General features: G+C 35.5%; 1 protein-coding gene across 2 annotated transcripts in view; it reads right to left on the bottom strand.

The window, feature by feature from the left end:
* Positions 1-2,056: 2,056 nt before the first annotated feature.
* The window catches only part of JAK2 (Janus kinase 2), a 115,988-nt gene continuing 97,979 nt past the window's right edge, over positions 2,057-20,065 (bottom strand). For both annotated transcript variants that reach the window (XM_042243421.2, XM_004004357.5), the window contains exons 20-25: positions 18,835-19,024; positions 18,105-18,229; positions 17,524-17,696; positions 6,904-7,021; positions 5,277-5,390; positions 2,057-5,027 (exon numbers count right to left, since the gene is read on the bottom strand). In XM_042243421.2, coding sequence (XP_042099355.1) covers positions 4,920-5,027; positions 5,277-5,390; positions 6,904-7,021; positions 17,524-17,696; positions 18,105-18,229; positions 18,835-19,024 — 828 coding nt within the window. In that variant the 3' untranslated portion in view covers positions 2,057-4,919. The remainder of the gene's footprint in view (positions 5,028-5,276; positions 5,391-6,903; positions 7,022-17,523; positions 17,697-18,104; positions 18,230-18,834; positions 19,025-20,065) is intronic.

Below are 20,065 nucleotides of genomic sequence, written 5' to 3'. Positions count from 1 at the left end.
TACAATGTCTTGCTATATGCCTTTTCCTTACCACCTTGCACCATTTATTAATGCTATTTACCTGTAGTCAGACCTAAAAGCTATGCTACTTTCTGTTCACATTGCTCAGAGGTGACAGGCTTGACCTCAATAAATAGCATCTATTAAGAGTTCTTCCTGGTACAGTTATTAAAAACATAATTGTTCATAAAATCTAATGCTATGGATAACTAGAACAGGGACTCCTAGAACTCTTTTAATGATTTCATAAATCTATTACAGTTCAAACTAAGATGTTTAGCAATTTGCTATGCAAAGAAAAGCATTATAATGGAAAATGCTCATTAAAAACTTTAAGAAACATTAATATTGATTGATGTTTCATTTAGAGATAAGGCTTTTCCTTATAAATTTATAAGACTGGAAGAGAAAAATATTTAGGCCCTGTACTATGCAATAACATCTGGAATCAACACAACAGAAATTATTAACATTTTAACCTAAGATGAACATACTGTAATGAAGTAAAACAATATTGGTAATTTAGAAAATATTTTAATATTTAGGTATGTAATGTGACACTGAAGAAGCTGAAGTTGAATGGTTCTATGAAGACCTATAAGACGTTTTAGATCTAACACCCAAAAAAGATGTCCTTTTCATTATAGGGGACTGGAATGCAAAAGTAGAAGTTAAGAAACACCTGGCTGCTGCTGCTAAGTCACTTCAGTCGTGTCTGACTCTGTGAGACCCCACAGACGGCAGCCTACCAGGCTCCCCCAGCCCTGGGATTCTCTAGGCAAGAGCACTGGAGTGGGTTGCCATTTCCTTCTCCAATGCATGAAAGTGAAAAGTGAAAGTAAAGTTGCTCAGTCATGTCTGACTCTTAGCGACCCCATGGACTGCAGCCTACCAGGCTCCTCCGTCCATGGGATTTTCCAGGCAAGAGTACTGGAGTGGGGTGCCACTGTCTTCTTTCCAGGCAAGAGTACTGGAGTGGGGGGAAACATCTGGAGTAACAGGCAAATTTGGCCTTGGAGCACAGAATGAAGCAAAGGCTAATAGAGTTTTGCCAAGAGAACATACTTGTCATAGCAAACACCCCATTCCAACAACACAAGAAAAGACTCTACACATGGACATCATCAGATGGCCAACACTGAAATCAGATTGATTATACTTTTTTTTTTTAAATGTTGTATTGGTTTTGCCACACATCAGCATGAATCCGCCACAGGTGTACACGTGTTCCCAATCCTGAACCCCCCTCCCACCTCTCTTCCCATACCATCCCTCTGGGTCATCCCAGTGCACGAGCCCCAAGCATCCTGTATCCTGCATCGAACCTAGACTGTCCATCAGCAGATGAATGGATAAGCTGTGGTACATATACACAATGGAGTATTACTCAGATTGATTATATTCTATGCAGCCAAAGATGGAGAAACTATACAGTCAGCAAAAACAAGACCAGGAGCTGACTGTGGCTCAGATCATGAACTCCTTATTGACAAATTCAGACTTAATATGAAGAAAGTAGGGAAAACCACTAGACCATTCAGGTATTACCTAAATCAAATCCCTTATGATTATACAGTGGAAGTGAGAAACAGATTTAAGGGACTAGATCTGATAGACAGAGTGCCTGATGAACTATGGAATGAGGTTAGTGACACTGTACAGGAGACAGGGATCAAGACCATCCCCAAGAAAAAGAAATGCAAAAAAGCAAAATGGCTGTCTGAACAGGCCTTACAAATAGCTGTGAAATGAAGAGAGAAAAACACAAGAGAAAAGGAAAGATATAAGCATCTGAATGCAGAGTTCCAAAGAACAGCAAGGAGAGATAAGAAAGCCTTCCTCAATCCAAAGAAATAGAGAAAAACAACAGAATGGGAAAGACTAGAGATCTCTTCAAGAAAATTAGAGATAGCAAGGGAAATTTTCATGCAAAGATGGGCTCAATAAAGGACAGAAACGGTATGGACCTAATAGAAGCAGACGATATTAAGAAGAGGTAGCAAGAATACACAGAAGAACTGTACCCAAAAGATCTTCATGACCCAGATAATCATGATGGTGTGATCACTCACTTCTGAATTATTTATTACATCAGTATTTCAATTTTGTAGGAACATGCTAAAGGCACAACGATGAAAATAATACAGTCTCAATCTGACCACATCATGCCACCCCAAAATGAGTCCCCATGTATAAAACTGCAGTATCTTCTAATGTCCTTAACAAAATTGTTTAAATAAAATTGAAATGTCAAGTTATGGTTGTGAGAAAAATTTCACTTGATTTTAAAGCAGAAGTCTTGGGTTATAAGAAAGCACTCTTCCATAGCAAATTATAGTGCTACCGGAAGCATATATAAATAACATGAAAAAGTGACTGTTTCCCAAAGTAGGTAGCCATGGATATAGGGAATTATTTATATAAAGATTGTGTAACTAAAAATACTGGAATATTTATAGAATCCCAGATTTTAAAGAAAATCTTTACCCTCATTTCTGAAAAATATTAATTTGAAGAAGCTGTCTGGCATTAACTCGTACAATACTTACTTACCTGTGTCTTATGCACAATCAACTGAACAGCGGCAAGTTTACTTTCCTTTTATGTAAGGTCTGAATCAAAATTTAAAACATCATAAACACTCAATGAACAATAATTCTCTTGAAAGCTTAGAATTTTACAATAAAGCAGTCATTCCATCTAAAAACTTTAGATATATGGAATTTTCTCCTAAAACTAAAAACTGAAGCATTAAAAGAAAAACTATTTTAAAAGAAATCTAGTTAACATCCTTATTTTTATAAACAAAATGTTATCGACCTTTAAGAATCTACTTCAGGTACCTAAGTTTTAGTACAATAATCTGAAATCAAACATATATGATATGCTATTTTTGACTTGAAAAGTAGCAGAACGGAAGATCTCTTAAGTGCATTAACATTACATATATAGATCCTGGAGGAGTCTTTTTACAAATTAAATAAAAATTATAGTCAATTTTCATCAAAATATTTACTAGAAATCTTTTAAAGTCTAATATATTATCATTTTAGAAGATTTGTCTGTTTGGTAACTACATTTGGTAAAATGTTTTAAAGTAAGTGAAGGTCACTCAGTCATGTCTGACTCTTTGCAACCCCATGGACTAGACAGTCCATGGACTTCTCCAGGCCAGAATACTGAAGTGGGTAGCCTTTCCCTTCTCCAGGGGAATTTTCCAACCCAGGGATCGAACTGGTGTCTCCTGCATTGCAGGCAGATTCTTTACCAGCTTAGCCACAGGAAAGCCCAAAAATACTGGAGTGGGTAGCCTATCCTTTCTTCAGGGGATCTTCCCAACCCAGGAATCGAACCAGGGTCTCCTGCATTGCAGGCAGATTCTTTACCAACTGAGCTATGAAGGAAGCCCAAATACTTTAAAGATAACATAAAAAGCATTTTTTTCCCTTTCCTTCCAACAAAAAAACTCAAACTTTATGTGTGAGGCATTTTTTTTCCTTATATAATATGCATTTAAAAACCAGCTCCAAAAGTTAGAAAGATAATCTAAAGTCTTTAAGTTAAAAAAAAAAAAGCAGCATATAGCATTGAAAATGAACTATTTTCTTTCTAACCAAAATTCCAAGTATTTTAAACTTTGTATAAATAACACACACAAAAAAAAACCCCACCATATTTTAGGTATGATGTCTAAAATGGAGTAGCACTAAAATGACAATAACAATAAACAACCCTTTATACTTAATTGAAAACACTCATTTTTCTTCAAGATATATATTAATAATTTTCTACTGGCATTTTTGAATAAAATTAATAAGCATTAAAAAAAATCAATTTAATTTCTCCCTTGTATATAAGAATCTAACAACAACAAAAGATCTCTTTTATGACTATAATAGATTTCTGAAATCCCTAAAATATACATTCTTAAGAAAAAAATTCCTAACCCACTGTGCATCTTAGCAGGCTTTATATATGAAAAACAAAATCTATATTACAGCTTACACTTAAATTTAATGCATGACCATAGGTCCCAGGGATCTTCTTGGCAACCAACAGCTCAAGGGATGACAATATTCCTGGCAATTGTAATCTCAAAATTTTAAAAGAAAACTGTTCACGGTGGTCTTAGAAAAAATCTGGAGATAGTTCTATTTAAAAAACACAGGTGCCACAAACAGATACAAGGGAGACAAATAAGAAAATATATTGTGTTAATCTTTGTAAACTTGTTCCATTTCAAAATGTATTCTAGAGGGTCAGGAAAATTCCCTATACAAATAAAACTAAACATTTGTTCCCTTTGCTTTGAAAAATATTTACAGTACACAGAACAACAAGCTAAAGTATACACCTGCTTATATTGCTGGCCAGTGACATAGATGCGCAAGGACAAAAAGTTGCCTATTCAATTATCCGAGTATCTTAATTTGTCTATAGAGTGAAGTTATCATAGATAAACTATGGAAAAATTATAAAACATTAGTTATGAATACCAGCCCTTGTGTAAAACATCACACAAGGTGCCAAGGTGTCATACATTCACTATGGTAAAAACTGTACATACATATTCTGTATATATTTAAAATTTACAATTTTTTAATCTCTCATAATTCTTAGTTGAAAAATGTCTAATTTTCTTTTTTGCCAAAGAAAAGTGATGTTAACTGACTGATCAGGTTCCCGAAATATTTTACAAAACTCTTTGCTAAGGACTTTTCATCAATGTGTTTGGCTGGTATCCTCATGAAGAAAAATTCACTAAACTTCGAAAGTTTTAAGCAGGTATTTCCACACTTTTGCTGGCTAGTATTGTGATATACATAATAATGATATACGTAACAATAGTCCACAGCAATGTGAAATACAAAACTTTGTTCTGTAAGTCTATTCTGGTCTCAGAGTGAAGTTCATTTCTTTCATCCAGTCATGTTGTCCCTTATTTGATCAACTCGAACTGCTAGGTCTCTGAAAGAGGGGCGCTGGTTTACATTATTGTTCCAGCATTCTGTCATAATCACGTAAATCTGTAAAAGGGAAAATAAACCAAAATTACAATGAACACAAAGCGCCATTTTTTAATTGGTGAAGCCAGGAATTCGGAACTCCCACTTAATTTTTTCATAGAGGCATATGGCATGGCTACACCTACATCCACAGTCATGTTTATGCTATGCATCTAAAAGTTCAGTGAACTGCATAAACTGACCTGAAATCCTTGGGTAAAAAGAGAAAGAAAATGCATGATTACTGTGGATAAAAAAAATTTTTGTTACCTCATCTGGGCATCCATCTGGTCTCGGTAATCTTCCATTATTCTTTAGGAGTTCTATCAAATGAAACACGATCATCTGTCCTTGTTTGTCATTGCCAATCATACGCATAAATTCCTGAAACGCAAACCCACTTTTCAATGACATATTTTTGGTACATTTAATTTCAAGCAGAATTCTCAATTTCTTCCAGTAAATGGGAAAAATCCCATGTATGTATGTTTCCTTACCTTGAAACTTTTAAAAACAAGACTATTTTAACTTTAAAAACTTCCTTTTCAGTCATACTTCATAAAAGATTATTAAATGTGGAACCTCTATAATGCCATTTCTGTAACTTTAACACCCTCAACACAAATCCCGAGAAGAATTCAAAACCAGTGAACTAAAAACACACTTTGTTTTAACATATCATATCACATTTCAGTTGAAATAAAAAGCTGAATGTAGAAGAGGTCATTTAAAAAATGCAGAATGAGTATTAAAGCATAAATGCAATGGAGAGATGTTCATATGTTTAAATTTCATAAGATTAAAGTCTGAACCACAAGGTAGAGGAATATTTACAATGAACACATTTATTTAAATACAGAAGACTCTTGTATATTGGTAAGAAAAATTGCCAATATAAAAATGGGCAAAGTACACAAGGATACAATGCACACGTGCACATACCCCAAACACCCAATAAATATGTACTCAATCACACTAGAGGCAGAAATGCAAATTAAAATCAAATCGGTACAACTTCTCTCCCATCAATTTGGCAAAACTGCGTGGAAATGTAACAGTCGACTCTGACAAATGATAAAACATATACCCCTATGCACAGCTACCGAGAGTCTAATTGAGATAGAGATTTCCTGGAGAACATTTTGAAATTATCAAAATCTTTTATATATAAGAGCTCATAGTGTTTCACATATAATTACATTTTCACTCTAACATGACAACCAGAGATAAACATAAATATTTATATATAAGGAGAGCCACTATGTTCAATGAATGTTATAAGGATGAAAAATGGAAAATGATTGTCCAGAAACTATGTCCTTATGTTTAAACACCACCAAGAAATTAGAAGTCATATTTGAAGTAAATATTTATTAACATAGGAAAATGTCCATGTTATAATCTGTAATGAAAAAGTAGGAAAGCAAACTGTACAGTATGACTTATTTTAGAAATTTTTAAATAAAATTTAATTTTTACATATAAAATTAAAAGAATCCTGAAAGAAAACATATACAGTATTAAAGTGATTACCTCTGAGTAGCTGAATTAGAGATTACTTTCATTGTCTTTTATATACTGTCCTATATTAAAATTATACAATGAATAGAAAAAATATTACTTTAAAAGGTTTAACATTTGCAATAATTCCTGGGATGAATGAGTTTATTGGCTTTACTAAAAATAATATTAACAGAATATATTAAACAGTACTACAATCCCCACCTTTCAGAACCTCAAGTTAATTTAATGAGTTAGTTTGGGGGTTATTCTGTTGCTTTTTATGTTATAAATAACCAATAGGAACTCTAAAATAACCCTAAGTTTACTATTACTCTTTGGAAAAGCTTTTCTCATGTTAAAAAAAAAACTGAAAGCAAACAAAAAGCATACTGACCGCTGGTGGGCTTTTACTCTTCTCAATATATGTGAAAAGTTCATACAGAACCACTCCAAAGCTCCAAACATCTGAAGCCACAGAAAACTTGCTCTCTGTCAGTGATTCTGGTGCATACCTGTAATATATTTAAGAGTTACTTGATGTGCCAACTCTTGATTTTACCTGCAAATCACTGGATTTAAAAACAAAACAAAAAAACAAGGTGTACAGAAAAGGGTTAACACATCAGGCCTGAGTTTGCAATCATCAAAAAGGTCTATGCGTTGAATGCTGACACTTGACTGGTACCTGGGATGTTAGATTCAGGAGGGTTTCCACAATTCCCTAAATGACAGAAGTGGCTTACTGCACCTAAACCATTTTGGTAGACAATATGAGTCTAGAGTTTTGGTATATGCCAGACAGAAATATCTACATGGGTCAGTTCCAATAAAAACTGTGGGCACTGAGTCTCTATTAAGCTTCCTTAGTAGATGACATTTCACACATGTAGTCAGAATTTATTGCTAGGGGAATTAAGTGTGTCCCATTTGACTTTACTGGGAGAGGATACTTGAAAACATGTGCTTGGTTTCCTCCAGGCATCGCCACAGAGTTTTTCCCTTTTGCTGCTTTTCCTTTCCATCCTTCCTCTGTAAGAGTCATAGTCATGCTTATGACTGTATGCTGAGTCCTATGAGTCCTTCCAGTGAATGATCAAACCTGAGGGTGGTCTTGGGAACCACAACACACAAAGATAACTAAAAGATTAAAAAAATTTTTTTTTAATTTTGTCTCCTTAACACCAGGGTTAATTGCACAGTACTTTCAAAGAAATAGGAAAACAAACAAAACTGATCTTTACAAGTTAAGCTTAAAATGAAAATGAATCCAGGTAAATATCCTAGGGAGGCGTCCCTGGTGGCTCAGATGGTAAAGGATCTGCCTGCAATGCAGGAAACTAGGGTCTGATCCCTGAGTTGGGAAGATTCCCTGGAGGAGGACATGGCAATCCACTCCAGTATTTTTGCTCGGAGAATCCCATGGACAGAGGAGCCTGGCAGGCTGCAGTCCATAAGGTCAAACAGAGTCAGACACAACTGAAGTCACTTGGCACGCATGCAAGTATCATAGAGAAAAAAGTGCCTTTTAAGCTGGAGAAGACTTGAAGCTATTAACATATAAAACAAATAACTGTTAATCTGAAAGGGGGTGATTAAAAGAGGGAATATAGAAAATAGAAAGTCACAGGGGAAAGTGGTGTCATCCTTTCCCTCAAGTATTAACACTACCCAAGGGAGAATTTTGGCCAATGGATTATGAACATCATGGTCTACAATGTTTATATTCTGTTTATATTCATTATAGAGAATAATGAAAGATCTGTTTTAAACTGAGATTTAAAATATGAATTATATAAACTGAATCTCTCCTTCAAAATCTCCTTCTCTCCTTCAGTTTCCCCCAAGTTCCTCACTTCCAGAAATCCTTCTCTAACTACTTAAGGTCTTAATGACCTCATGCTACTGAATTTCTATAGTACTTTCAGTCTATACTACACCATTAACCATGTAATGCTCTATTAATTTTATATTTATTTTAAAAATTTAGATATTTGGTTATGTTAGTTTATCCCACAAATGGAATATAACCTCCTTGAAGAGGAGTACTACTCCCTCGACCTTTGCAAAATATTCTCTTACTTTGGCTTTCATGAAAGCACTCTGTAATTTCTCCCTTCATTTTCACATTACATAAGTAAGGATAAATACAAATGGAAAAAGAAGCCCATGTAGAAAAGGAGGGGAAAGACTCTCTCATTTACTTTAGAAAATCGAGAATTGTGAATTCTCTCTTTGAAATATATGTAAAAATCTTTTTAAAAGCTTTTGCTTAAAAGCCTCTTCCCAGGTTTACATATAGCAATGTCTTTCTCAAGAACCTGGAAACCACCTCTTCAGAATGCAGTTACCAAGGAAGATCATGCCCCTACATCCCAGTTTAAGTGGGAGGGCAGGAGCCTAACCTGGGCTGGTACCTCCTGCAAGTTTCAAAACTATCTCCTATCATAAAGATATGAGAAGTTTATTTTTCCTTTGGATAAAGCCAATTAGCTAACACAAATGTGCACTCCTATTACTAAGTGAATTTAGGATGAACTTATGTGTGACAGATGATGCTGTAGAGTCCTCTCACTTGAGGACTAGTTACTGTTTATCCTGAGAACATATATGGAACAAGTTGAACTGGCTTGGCCATATCCAAGAGTGAGATTTCTTTCTGTTTTTTGCAATCTGGATTAATGTTTACTCAGTAATGAACTGTTTTCTTTCTGTTTTGGGGGAGAGGCTTTCTGGGTTGCGAGGTGATTCGTTTTTAATGGCATTTCCCCAGCACGCTCCCTCCTTTTCTCCATTCTCTAAAGTTGGGTTTCCCCCAAGTTCCATCATCAGAGCTTTTCCTCTCTTTCAAAAAATTTCCCTTAGATAGTATCATCCACTTACACACTAAGGTCTCCCAAATTTACAGCCACTTTATCTTTGACATTTCTCTCGTGTTTCAGACTTACTGAAAATTTACACATTAAAGTTCCATAGGCAAAAAGAAATCCAGCCCATCTGTTCAAGATTATTTTGCTTTCTCTGTGCAATCAATGAATGGCATCAAATCTATCCAACTCCCTAAACTGAAAATCTTAAAAATTATATTTGACTCATCTCTCACTCCAAAGTCGACTGAGTCACTAAGTTTCTTTAGTATGTCTTAGATATGTCTCCAATCAGCCTTCCAATCCAATACTGCCATTACAGTCTTCGGTTAGATCTTTATCTCATAACTAGTACAGAGATCTTCAAACCAGGTGAGGAGTAAGCAGAAAAACATACACATATTTTCCAAGGGGCTCTATAGCAAGAACAGTGTAAGGATTTGCCATTAATTCAAAACCCTGCTTTAATAATTAAAAAAAAAAAATCTCAAGGAATTTTATCGTTTCTGGTCTTACATTTAGATCTTTAATCCATTTTGAGTTTATTTTTGTGTATGGTGTTAGAAAGTGTTCTGCTGCTGCTAAGTTGCTGCAGTCGTGTCCGACTCTGTGCGACCCCATAGACGGCAGCCTGCCAGGCTCCCCGGTCCCTGGGATTCTCCAGGCAAGAATACTGCAGTGAGTTGCCATTTCCTTCTTCAATGCATGAACATGAAAAGTGAAAGTCGCTCAGTCGTGTCCGACTCTTAACAACCCCACGGACTGCAGCCCACCAGGCTCCTCCATCCATGGGATTTTCCAGGCAAGAGTACTGGAGTGGGATGCCATTGCCTTCTCCGAGAAAGTGTTCTAGTTTCATTCTTTTACAAGTGGTTTACCAGTTTTACCAGCACCACTTGTTAAAGTGACTGTCTTTAATCCATTGTATATTCTTGCCTCCTTTGTTGAAGATTAAGTGTCCATAGGTGTGTGGATTTATCTCTGGGCTTTCTATTTTGTTCCATTGATCTATATACAAAACTCCTAGAGGAGAACATAGGCAAAACACTCTCCAACATAAATCACAGCAGGATCCTTTATGACTAACCTCCCAGAATACTGGAAATAAAAGCAAAAATAAACAAATGGGACCTAATTAAAATTAAAAGCTTCGCACAGCAATGGAAACTATAAGCAAGGTGAAAAGACAGCCTTCAGAATGGGAGAAAATAATAGCAAATGAAGCAACTGACAAACAACTAATCTCAAAAATATACAAGCAACTCCTGCAGCTCAATTCCAGAAAAATAAACGACCCAATCAAAAAATGGGCCAAAGAACTAAATAGACATTTCTCCAAAGAAGACATACAGATGACTAACAAACACATGAAAAGATGCTCAACATCACTCATTATCAGAGAAATGCAAATCAAAACCACATTGAGGTACCATTTAACGCCAGTAAGAATGGCTGCGATCCAAAAGTCTACAAACAATAAACGCTGGAGAGGATGTGGAGAAAAGGGAACCCTCCTACACTGTTGGTGGGAATGCAAACTAGTACAGCCACTATGGAGAACAGTGTGGAGATTCCTTTAAAAACTGGAAATAGAACTGCCTTATGACCCAGCAATCCCACTGCTGGGCATACACACTGAGGAAACCAGAACTGAAAGAGACACGTGTACTCCAATGTTCATCACAGCACTGTTTACAATAGCCAGGACATGGAAACAACCTACATGTCCATCAGCAGATGAATGGATAAGAAAGCTGTGGTACATATACACAATGAAGTATTACTCAGCCATTAAAAAGAATACACTTGAGTCAGTTCTAATGAGGTGGATGAAACTGGAGCTGATTATACAGAGTGAAGTAAGCCAGAAAGAAAAACACCAATACGGTATACTAACGCATATATATGGAATTTAGAAAGATGATAACGATAACCCTGTATGCGAGACAGCAAAAGAGACACAGATGTACAGAACAGTCTTTTGGACTCTGTGGGAGAGGGAGAGGGTGGGATAATTTGGGAGAATGGCATTGAAACATGTATAATATCATATAAGAAATGAATTGCCAGTCTAGGTTCGATGCAGGATACAGGATGCTTGGGGCTGGTGCACTGGGATGCCCAGAGGGATGGTACGGGGAGGGAGGAAGGAGGGTGGTTCAGGATTGGGAACACATGTACACCCATGGCAGATCAATGTTGATATATGGCAAAAGCAATACAATAATGTAAAGTAATTAGCCTCCAATTAAAATAAATAAATTAAAAAAAATTTCAGCAGAAGCATTTTCCCTTAGTTCTTCTTAATACAAACCTACAGGGCAAGCTGTAAGCTAAACAACACTTTTGAACAATAAAAGCAATATAGATGACAATGATTCTTTTAAGTGAAATTACATATTTTTAAAAATATGGTGGCTAAATCCTATGGATAAAAATTATGATTTCTTTCAAATTTTAGATTTAGTGTTTACTTTTCAGTAAGTTAGTTAAAATATATTCTATCAACTCCTTCTGAAATATTTATGTAAAAATTAGTTGACCTCATTTACTTATATAAAACACTTAGTATTTTTACTTGCTACTATGAAAATAAAACAATATGCTATCTGATTGGTTTCTAGCAGTATATAGCTTTCTTTTTCATTAAATGCATAAAATCTTGATCATGATGACAATGATATGGTTTTTGATTTTTATACAAGCTTCTTATTAGTGAATCCCCAAAGTCAAACATCAGGCTTCCCAGGTGGCCATACTGGTAAAGAATTCACCTATCAATGCAGGAGATGCAAGAGACATGGGCTGGATCACTGGGTGGGGAAGTGCTGCAGAAGGAAATGGAAACTCACTCCAGTATTCTTGCCTGGAAAATCCCTGGTGAATTACAGTCTACAGGTTGCAAAGAGTTGACACGACTGAGCAGCACAAAGTCAAACATCAGAATTCAATTTCCCTAAAACATTTATTTGCTGAAGGAGTAATAGGCCTTTTACCATATGCCTTACCTCATAAAACATAATCTTAATGATATTTTATTATGTATTAGGAAATTAAGTAATGAGAAGTGGTTTATCTTAATTGTTTAATAATGAAATTAATTGTACTAAATATACATCATCTTAAGTTTATCCTGCCCTGGAGGAGGGCACGGCAACCCACTCCACTATCCTCACCTGGAGGATCCCACAGACGGAGGAGCCTGCACTCCTCCTTGGAGAGGAAGGCTATAGTCCATGAGGTCGCAAAGAGTCGGACACAACTGACGCAACTTAGCATGCACGCAAGCACATAAGCTTATCCTGACTTCCTTTGTGACTAATCCTTCCAGATATTCAGGAAGAAATACAGGGCCCAAAGCTTTAGGGGCTTTCTTTATGATAAGAATATAAAGTTAGGTATGAAGGTGAATATTTAAAATTAGAAAAGAAAGAATCTCAAAAGGAAGGAACTCTGATAGATATGCCTTGTTAGGCTTCATTGTAAACTTGTCTCTCTGCACATGTGTTCTATAGTTTACAATTATTTTTTTAAAAACAGTATTTCATAACATTAATTATTTGAACTGAAAAATGAACTAAAGTTTTTTCTGTCGAAAAATAAGTGTATTTGTTTATGAGGCCTAGTATTGCTAAGCAGATTGAATGAAGGACATTCTTCATTAAGTGACTCAATCTTTGAGATAGCGCAAGGGATTGCCATATTTAAATCACGTATTTAAAAATGATAAAATGTTATTTAAAATACTGTATCAAAATTAATATTCTGTTTTTTAACTTTTTATAAATGTATAAACAAGATGCCTCTACATGAGAGTAATACCATGATTTGAATTAATTTGAAAAAAAATTTTTGGCATGCTTCCCAGAAACTGAGAAAATTAAAGACCCTAATGACTGGGTAGTAAATCCACTTTTGAAAATCAAGTGGGTTTAATTCTTTGTTTTCTATGAAATTGAAAACAGAATGGATCTAATGAAATTGCCAGCTAACAAATTCTATTGGTAGATCACTGTATACTGTTTTGCTTATCACAAGTCACAAACATGAATGACACTGTTATAACAAAACTTCCATTCCCATCTCATTTATACAAAAAAGTTTTCTCTGTGTTTACAAAAACAAAAATAAACTTGGAATTTATGTTGAATCTGGTCCCATTATACAAGTAAATAATATTTATCTAAGGCTGTATGGACTAGTTGGAGGGGGATTTTTAAAGAACTAGTCAAATTACTAATCCAAATTAATAATTCATTTATATTGCATTGGAAATTGCACCCTGACAGTAACTTCAATGATAGTTCAATCCAGAAGAAAAAAAAAAAATGATAGTTTTGTGGTCACAGGAAATTTAAAATTAATTCAATTTATATATGTATTTTGGTTACAAAGGAGATTATCAAGATATATTTCAAGTGCAAAATAAAATACATTAAGCAGAATTCTGAGAAGGGTGGTGTAAACATAATTTTAAAGAGAAAAAGGAATAACAAAGTTTCTATCAAAAAGAAAGTCTCTTCCTATACCTTTTTAAGTGGTGACAATCTGTATCGAGTTACTGTGGCATTTGGATTTCACTGTATACCTCTAAAGGATTGACATACCTTGTATTAATGTCATTATTTATAATACTTTACAAAATATTTACAACCATATAAAATTTTAAAATGTTTCATAAAGAATATAGCTTTTGATGAGCTTCCCTGGTAGCTCAGATGGTAAAGCGTCTGCCTACAATGCAGGAGACCCAGGTTTGATCCCTGGGTCGGGAAGATCCCCTGGAGAAGGAAATGGCAACCCATGACAATCTGTATCAAGTTGCTGTGGCATTTGGATTTCACTGAATACCTCTAAAGGATTGATACACCTTGTATTAATGTCATTATTTATAATACTTTATAAAATATTTACAACCATATAAAATTTTTAAATGTTTCATAAAGAATATAGCTTTTGATGATTCTTTCAATGGGTATATAAGCACAAAGGGTTTCAAAATCAATGACCTAGATACCTGAAAAAGTTGTTTAGTCCTCTCTGCTGTTAGCCTTTCCTTAATACAATGCATCCTCTATACCTCCAGTTCTGGTGTGAAGTCCCCTATACACTAAAAAATTACTGATGTGCCCCCAAAGCTTTTGTTTATGTGGGTTGTATCTACTAATATTTACCATATTAGATTTCAAAACCAAGGAGACATAAAAGTATCATTAAAAATAACAATAAACCCAGTAATACTAGCATAAATAATATTTTTATAAAAAATAACTATTTTCCAAAACAACAAATATTATATTTAGAGTATTATGTTTTACATTTTTGCAAGTTTCTTTAATGTTGGTTTAATACACCTTTTTTGCACCTGATTTTTTTAAATTTTTATATATGATTTTTAAAGGTTTATACCATTTACAGTTAGTACAAAATATTAGCTATATTCTCCATGTTGAACAAATATATCCCTGTAGCCTATCTTACATCCAACAGTTTGTACCTCCCATTCGGCCACCCCCACAATGCCCTTCCCTACTTGTAACCACTAGTTTACTCTCTGTATCTGTGAGTCTGCTTCTTTTTTTGTTATATTCTCTAGTTTGTTGTATTTTTGATTCCAAATATAAGTGATATCATACAGTATTTATCTTTCTCTGTCTGACCCTCTAAATTCATCCATGTTGTTGCAAATGACAAATTTTCATTATTTTTTAAGGCTAAGTAGTATTCCATTGTATGTGTATGTACATAAAATTGCATCATCTGTGTATATATCTACGTATACATAAAAGAGATTCATTTCAGAAGTAAAGATACACACAGACTAGATGGAAGGAAAATATATTTATAAATACACATTTATACATACATAGGAGCACCAAAATATATAAAGCAAATATTATCAGACCTAAAGGGCGAAATTAAAAGCAATACAATAAGAACAGTAGGGGACTTTAACACTCTACTTACAGCAGTGGATAGATCATTCACAGAAAAATCAGTAAGGAAACAGCTGGCCTTAAATGACATATTAGGTGAGATGGAGTTCAAAGGTATGTACAGAATACTCATTCTTCTAAGATGCACATGGAATATTCCAAGATAGATTACATATTAAGCCACAAGTTGCCTCAATAACAACATGCTACTAAACAACTAATAGGTCAATGAAGAAATCAAAAGAGAAAAATAAAATCCAAAGACAAATGAAAACAGAAATAAAGCATACCCAAATCTACTGAATGCACCAAAAGTAGTTCTAGGAAGGAAGCTCATAACAATACAGGCCTACCTCAAGAAACAAGAAAAATCTCACAAACAATCTGAATTTACACCTAAAGTAACTAGAAAAAGAAGATCAAAGTCCAAAGTTATTAGAAGGAAGGAAATAACAGAAATGAGGGCAGAAATAAAGACTGAAAATGGCAGAAAGTCAAGAGGAACTGAAGAGCCTCTTGATGAAGGTGAAAGAGGAGAGTAAAAAGCTGGCTTAAAACTCAACATTCAAAAAACTAAGATCATGGCATCTGGTCCCATCACTTCACGGCAAATAGATGGTAAACAATGGAAACAGTGACAGATTTTATTTTCTTAGGCTCCAAAATCACTGGATGGTGACTGCAGCCACGGTATTAAAAGATGCTTGCTCTTTGGAAGAAAAGCTATGACCAACCTAGGTAACTATTAAAGTTCTGCACTCAATATGTCAGCAACTTTGAAAAACTCAGCAGTGGTCACAGGACAAGAAAAAGTTGATCTTCATTCCAGTTCCCAAGAAGCAAAGTACTAAAGAATGCTCAAACTACCAGACAATTGCACTCATTTCCCATGCTAGTAAGTTAGTGTTAGTCGCTCAGTTGTGCCCGACTCTTTACGACCCCGTGGAGGATGAGTTACAAGCTGTAATCAAGATTGCCGGGAGAAATATCAACAACTTCAGATATGCAGATGATACCACTTTAGTGGCAGAAAGCAAAGAGGAACTAAAGAACCTCTAAAGAGGAGAATGAAAATGCTGGCTTAAAACTCAATATTATAAAACCAAGATCACAGCATCTGATCTCATTACTTCATGGCAAATAGAGAAGGGAAAAGGTGGAAGCAGTGACAGATTTCCTCTTCTTGGGCTCTAAAATCACTGCAGATGGTGACTGCAGCCATGAAATTAGAAGATGCTTGCTTCTTGGAAGAAAGCTATAACAAACCTAGACAGTATATTCAAAAGGAAGGACATCAGTTTGCTGACTAAGGTCCATATAGTCAAGGCTGTGGTCTTTCCAGTAGTCATGTATGGATGTGAGAACTGGACCATAAGGAAGGTAGAGCGCCAAAGAATTGATGCTTTCAAACTGTGGTGCTGGAGAAGACTCTTGAGAGTCTCGTGGACAGCAAGGAGACCAAACCAGTCAATCTTAAAGCAAAGAGATAAAAATCAGTCAATCAGCTTTGAATACTCACTGGAAGGACTGAGGCTGAAGCTGAAGCTCTAGTGTTTTGGTCACCTGATGCGAACAGCTGACTCATTGGAAAAGTCCCTGAAGCTAGGAAAGATTGAGGGCAGAAGGAGAAGAGGGCATCAGAGGATGAGATAGCTGGATGGCATCACCGATACAATCGACATGAATCTGGGCAAACTCCGGGAGATGGTGAAGGACAGGGAAGCCTGGTGTGCTACAGTCCATGGGGTAGCAAAGAGTCAGACACAACGTGGCTACTGAACAACAGCACTCAAAGCAATCTACAGATCTAATGCAATTCTTATCAAAATTTCACAGAACTAGAAAAAATTCTAAAATTTGTATGAAACTACAAAGATCCTTTGAGAAAGGGAAAAACCTTGATAAAGAAGAACAAAGCTGGAGGTAGCATGGAGAAAGGACAGTTCTCCAATAAATGGTGTTGAGAAAACTGCACAGATACATGCAAAAGAATGAAATTACACCATTATCTTACACCACATATAAAAATTAATATCAAAACAGATTAAAAACTTGAACGTTTGACCTAAAACCATAAAATTCCCACTGAAAAACACAGGGAATAACTTCATTGATTATTATTATAAATATATAAATGACAAACTACTAAAAATAAAAATAAAGTTTGAAGTTTGTGCTCTAAAACTTCATTTTATGGTACTAAAACATACTCACCAGAATATGGGACTTTCACCAGGCTCTTTCACTTTGTAGTACTCTTTGTCTTGTGGCAAGACTTTGGTTAATCCAAAATCTCCTATTTTAACTCTGTTTTCATTCTCCACTAGTATATTCCTTGTTGCCAGATCCCTGTGGATATACCTTTTTGTACCAAGATATTCCATGCCCTATGGATAAAATAACATTTTTCTTTCAGCCAGCTTTATAAACATAAACAATTTAGTCTTCTGCTTACCTACTCCCTTAATTATCTAAGGAAAATTCTAGAGAAAATAGAAAAAAATATATTATTTCTTAATAATTACTTCAACGTATGCTCTTTATTTTGGCTTCCCTGGTGGCTCAGATGGTAAAGAATCCACCTGTGATACAGGAGACCTGGGTTCAATCCTTGGGTCAGGAAGATCCCCTGGAGAAGGGAATAGCCACCCACTCCAATATTCTTGCCTAGAGAAACCCATGAACAAAGGAGTCTGGCGGGCTATAGTCCATGGGGTCGCAAAATAGTCAGACATGACTGAGCAACTAAGCACAAACTCTCTTCATTTAGAACAAATAGCCAGGATATTAGGTACCTTGCATATCTGAGATGTGTACTGCAGAAGTTTTTTATGATCTATCCGTTCTTTATGTTTTTGGAGATAGTCTCGTAAACTTCCATATGGTAAATACTCCATAATTAATCTTAGATTATGCCGGCCTATTAACACACAAATGAGAACGTAATGTTTTATTCTGTCATGTTTTATTGATGAACTAATATAAGATAACTGTGTATGAATGACCTAAAGAGATATAAAATCTGAGTCTAAGATGACAAAATCTGATTATAAATTAAAGGTCACGTGGTAGTTAGGAACACTAACTTTCTGAATCAAAATGGTCTGAACAGAAAGTTTTAGAAATACTTATGTTTTAATCTCCTGTAACCATTTATGCAAATCAAAATAAGCTGATGAGAAAACTTACTTTCTCTTCATCTATACTGAATAAAAAGGATCTAATTAAAAAATAATATTTTCACAGAAAATATGAACAATTTCTTTAGAAATGATATTCCCTTGGTATGCTAAAGCAAAAATGGTAACCATCATCCTCAGTGAAAAGAATGATCAGCCAAGTAATCAAGGATTTCCTGCTGTTACAGCCCACCAACACCAAACACAATCTCCAGTCATACAGAATGTTTCCTTCTCTGGGCACTGGAATATTTTAAGTCCAGATCTTGAGACATCATATGTTTCTATTACCCACTATGTCAAAGACATATCCTAAATTCAAAAAAAGTATCAACAGGCAACATACCAGCACTGTAACAGACTCCTTTGTACTTTACAATGTTGTCATGCTGCAAGGATTTAAGGATTTCAATTTCTCTTTCAAAGTCTCTGAGGTGCTCTTCAGTACTGTGCTGGAGCTTTTTCACAGCCACCACCTCCCCAGTATTGTCTTGTAGAGGGTCATACCGGCACATCTCCACACTCCCAAAATTACCCTTAAACAACACATATCACATTAAGATAGAAATCTCAAGTTTTCTAGAAAAATTACTGATTCTGATTATACAGTCAATTTCAGCAGCTAGAATTAGAAGATGTATCTCTAAACCCACATTAAATAACTTTCAGAAAAAGGAGACAATATTTTAGTAGGTGTGTAGTAAGCCTAAATATTTAATTTCTCCAAAAGGAATTAGAGGCTGAAATATAAACAACTTCAAAAACGTTATTTTTTAAGATAAGCCAAAGGACATGCCAGGGAATTTCTAAATTTCTGTCACTAACTTCCAGGAAGAACTTTCGTTTTTCACAATATAGACTTTGATATCACTGTCAGTGAGCTGTATGGAATAAGGGTCTGTTATGGATGGAGGAGCCTGGTGGGCTGCAGTCCATGGGGTCGCTAAGAGTCGGAAACAACTGAGCAACTTCACTTTCACTTTTCACTTCCATGCACTGGAGAAGGAAATGGCAACCCATTCCAGTATTCTTGCCTGGAGAATCCCAGGGACGGCAGAGCCTGGTGGGCTGCCATCTATGGGGTCACACACAGTCGGACACGACTGAAGCAACTTGGTAGTAGTAGTAGTATGGACTGAATGTCCATGTCCCATCCCCTCAAATTTGTATGATAAAGCCCTAACCCCAACGTGGTGGAGACAGGGCCTCTGAAGAGGTAATAAAGGTTAAATAAGGTCACAAGAGTGAGGCCTTCATCCTGTAAGGCTAGTGCCATTATAAGAAAAGGAAGAGACACCAGTGCTGTCTGCCGCATGAGGACACAGTGAGAAAGTTGCCATGTGGCAAGCTAAGAAGAGAGCCTTCACCAGAAATTGAACCCTACTGGAACCCTGATCTTAAGACTTATCTCAAGAACTTTGAGGAAAAATATGTCTGCTGCTTAAGCCAAGGTCATGCTGTGTCATTGGTAGCTTCTGTGATTATCTCCCAATATTCTCTACATTCTGATATTCAAGCTCTTTTAAAATCCCCTTCCTTTGAGTGTAGGCTATAAACTCATTTATAGTAAACATTGA

The sequence above is a fragment of the Ovis aries genome, chromosome 2 (genome assembly GCF_016772045.2).
Source record: "Ovis aries strain OAR_USU_Benz2616 breed Rambouillet chromosome 2, ARS-UI_Ramb_v3.0, whole genome shotgun sequence".
NCBI classification, from domain to species: domain Eukaryota; kingdom Metazoa; phylum Chordata; class Mammalia; order Artiodactyla; family Bovidae; genus Ovis; species Ovis aries.
This window is presented reverse-complemented; position numbering and strand designations above follow the sequence as displayed.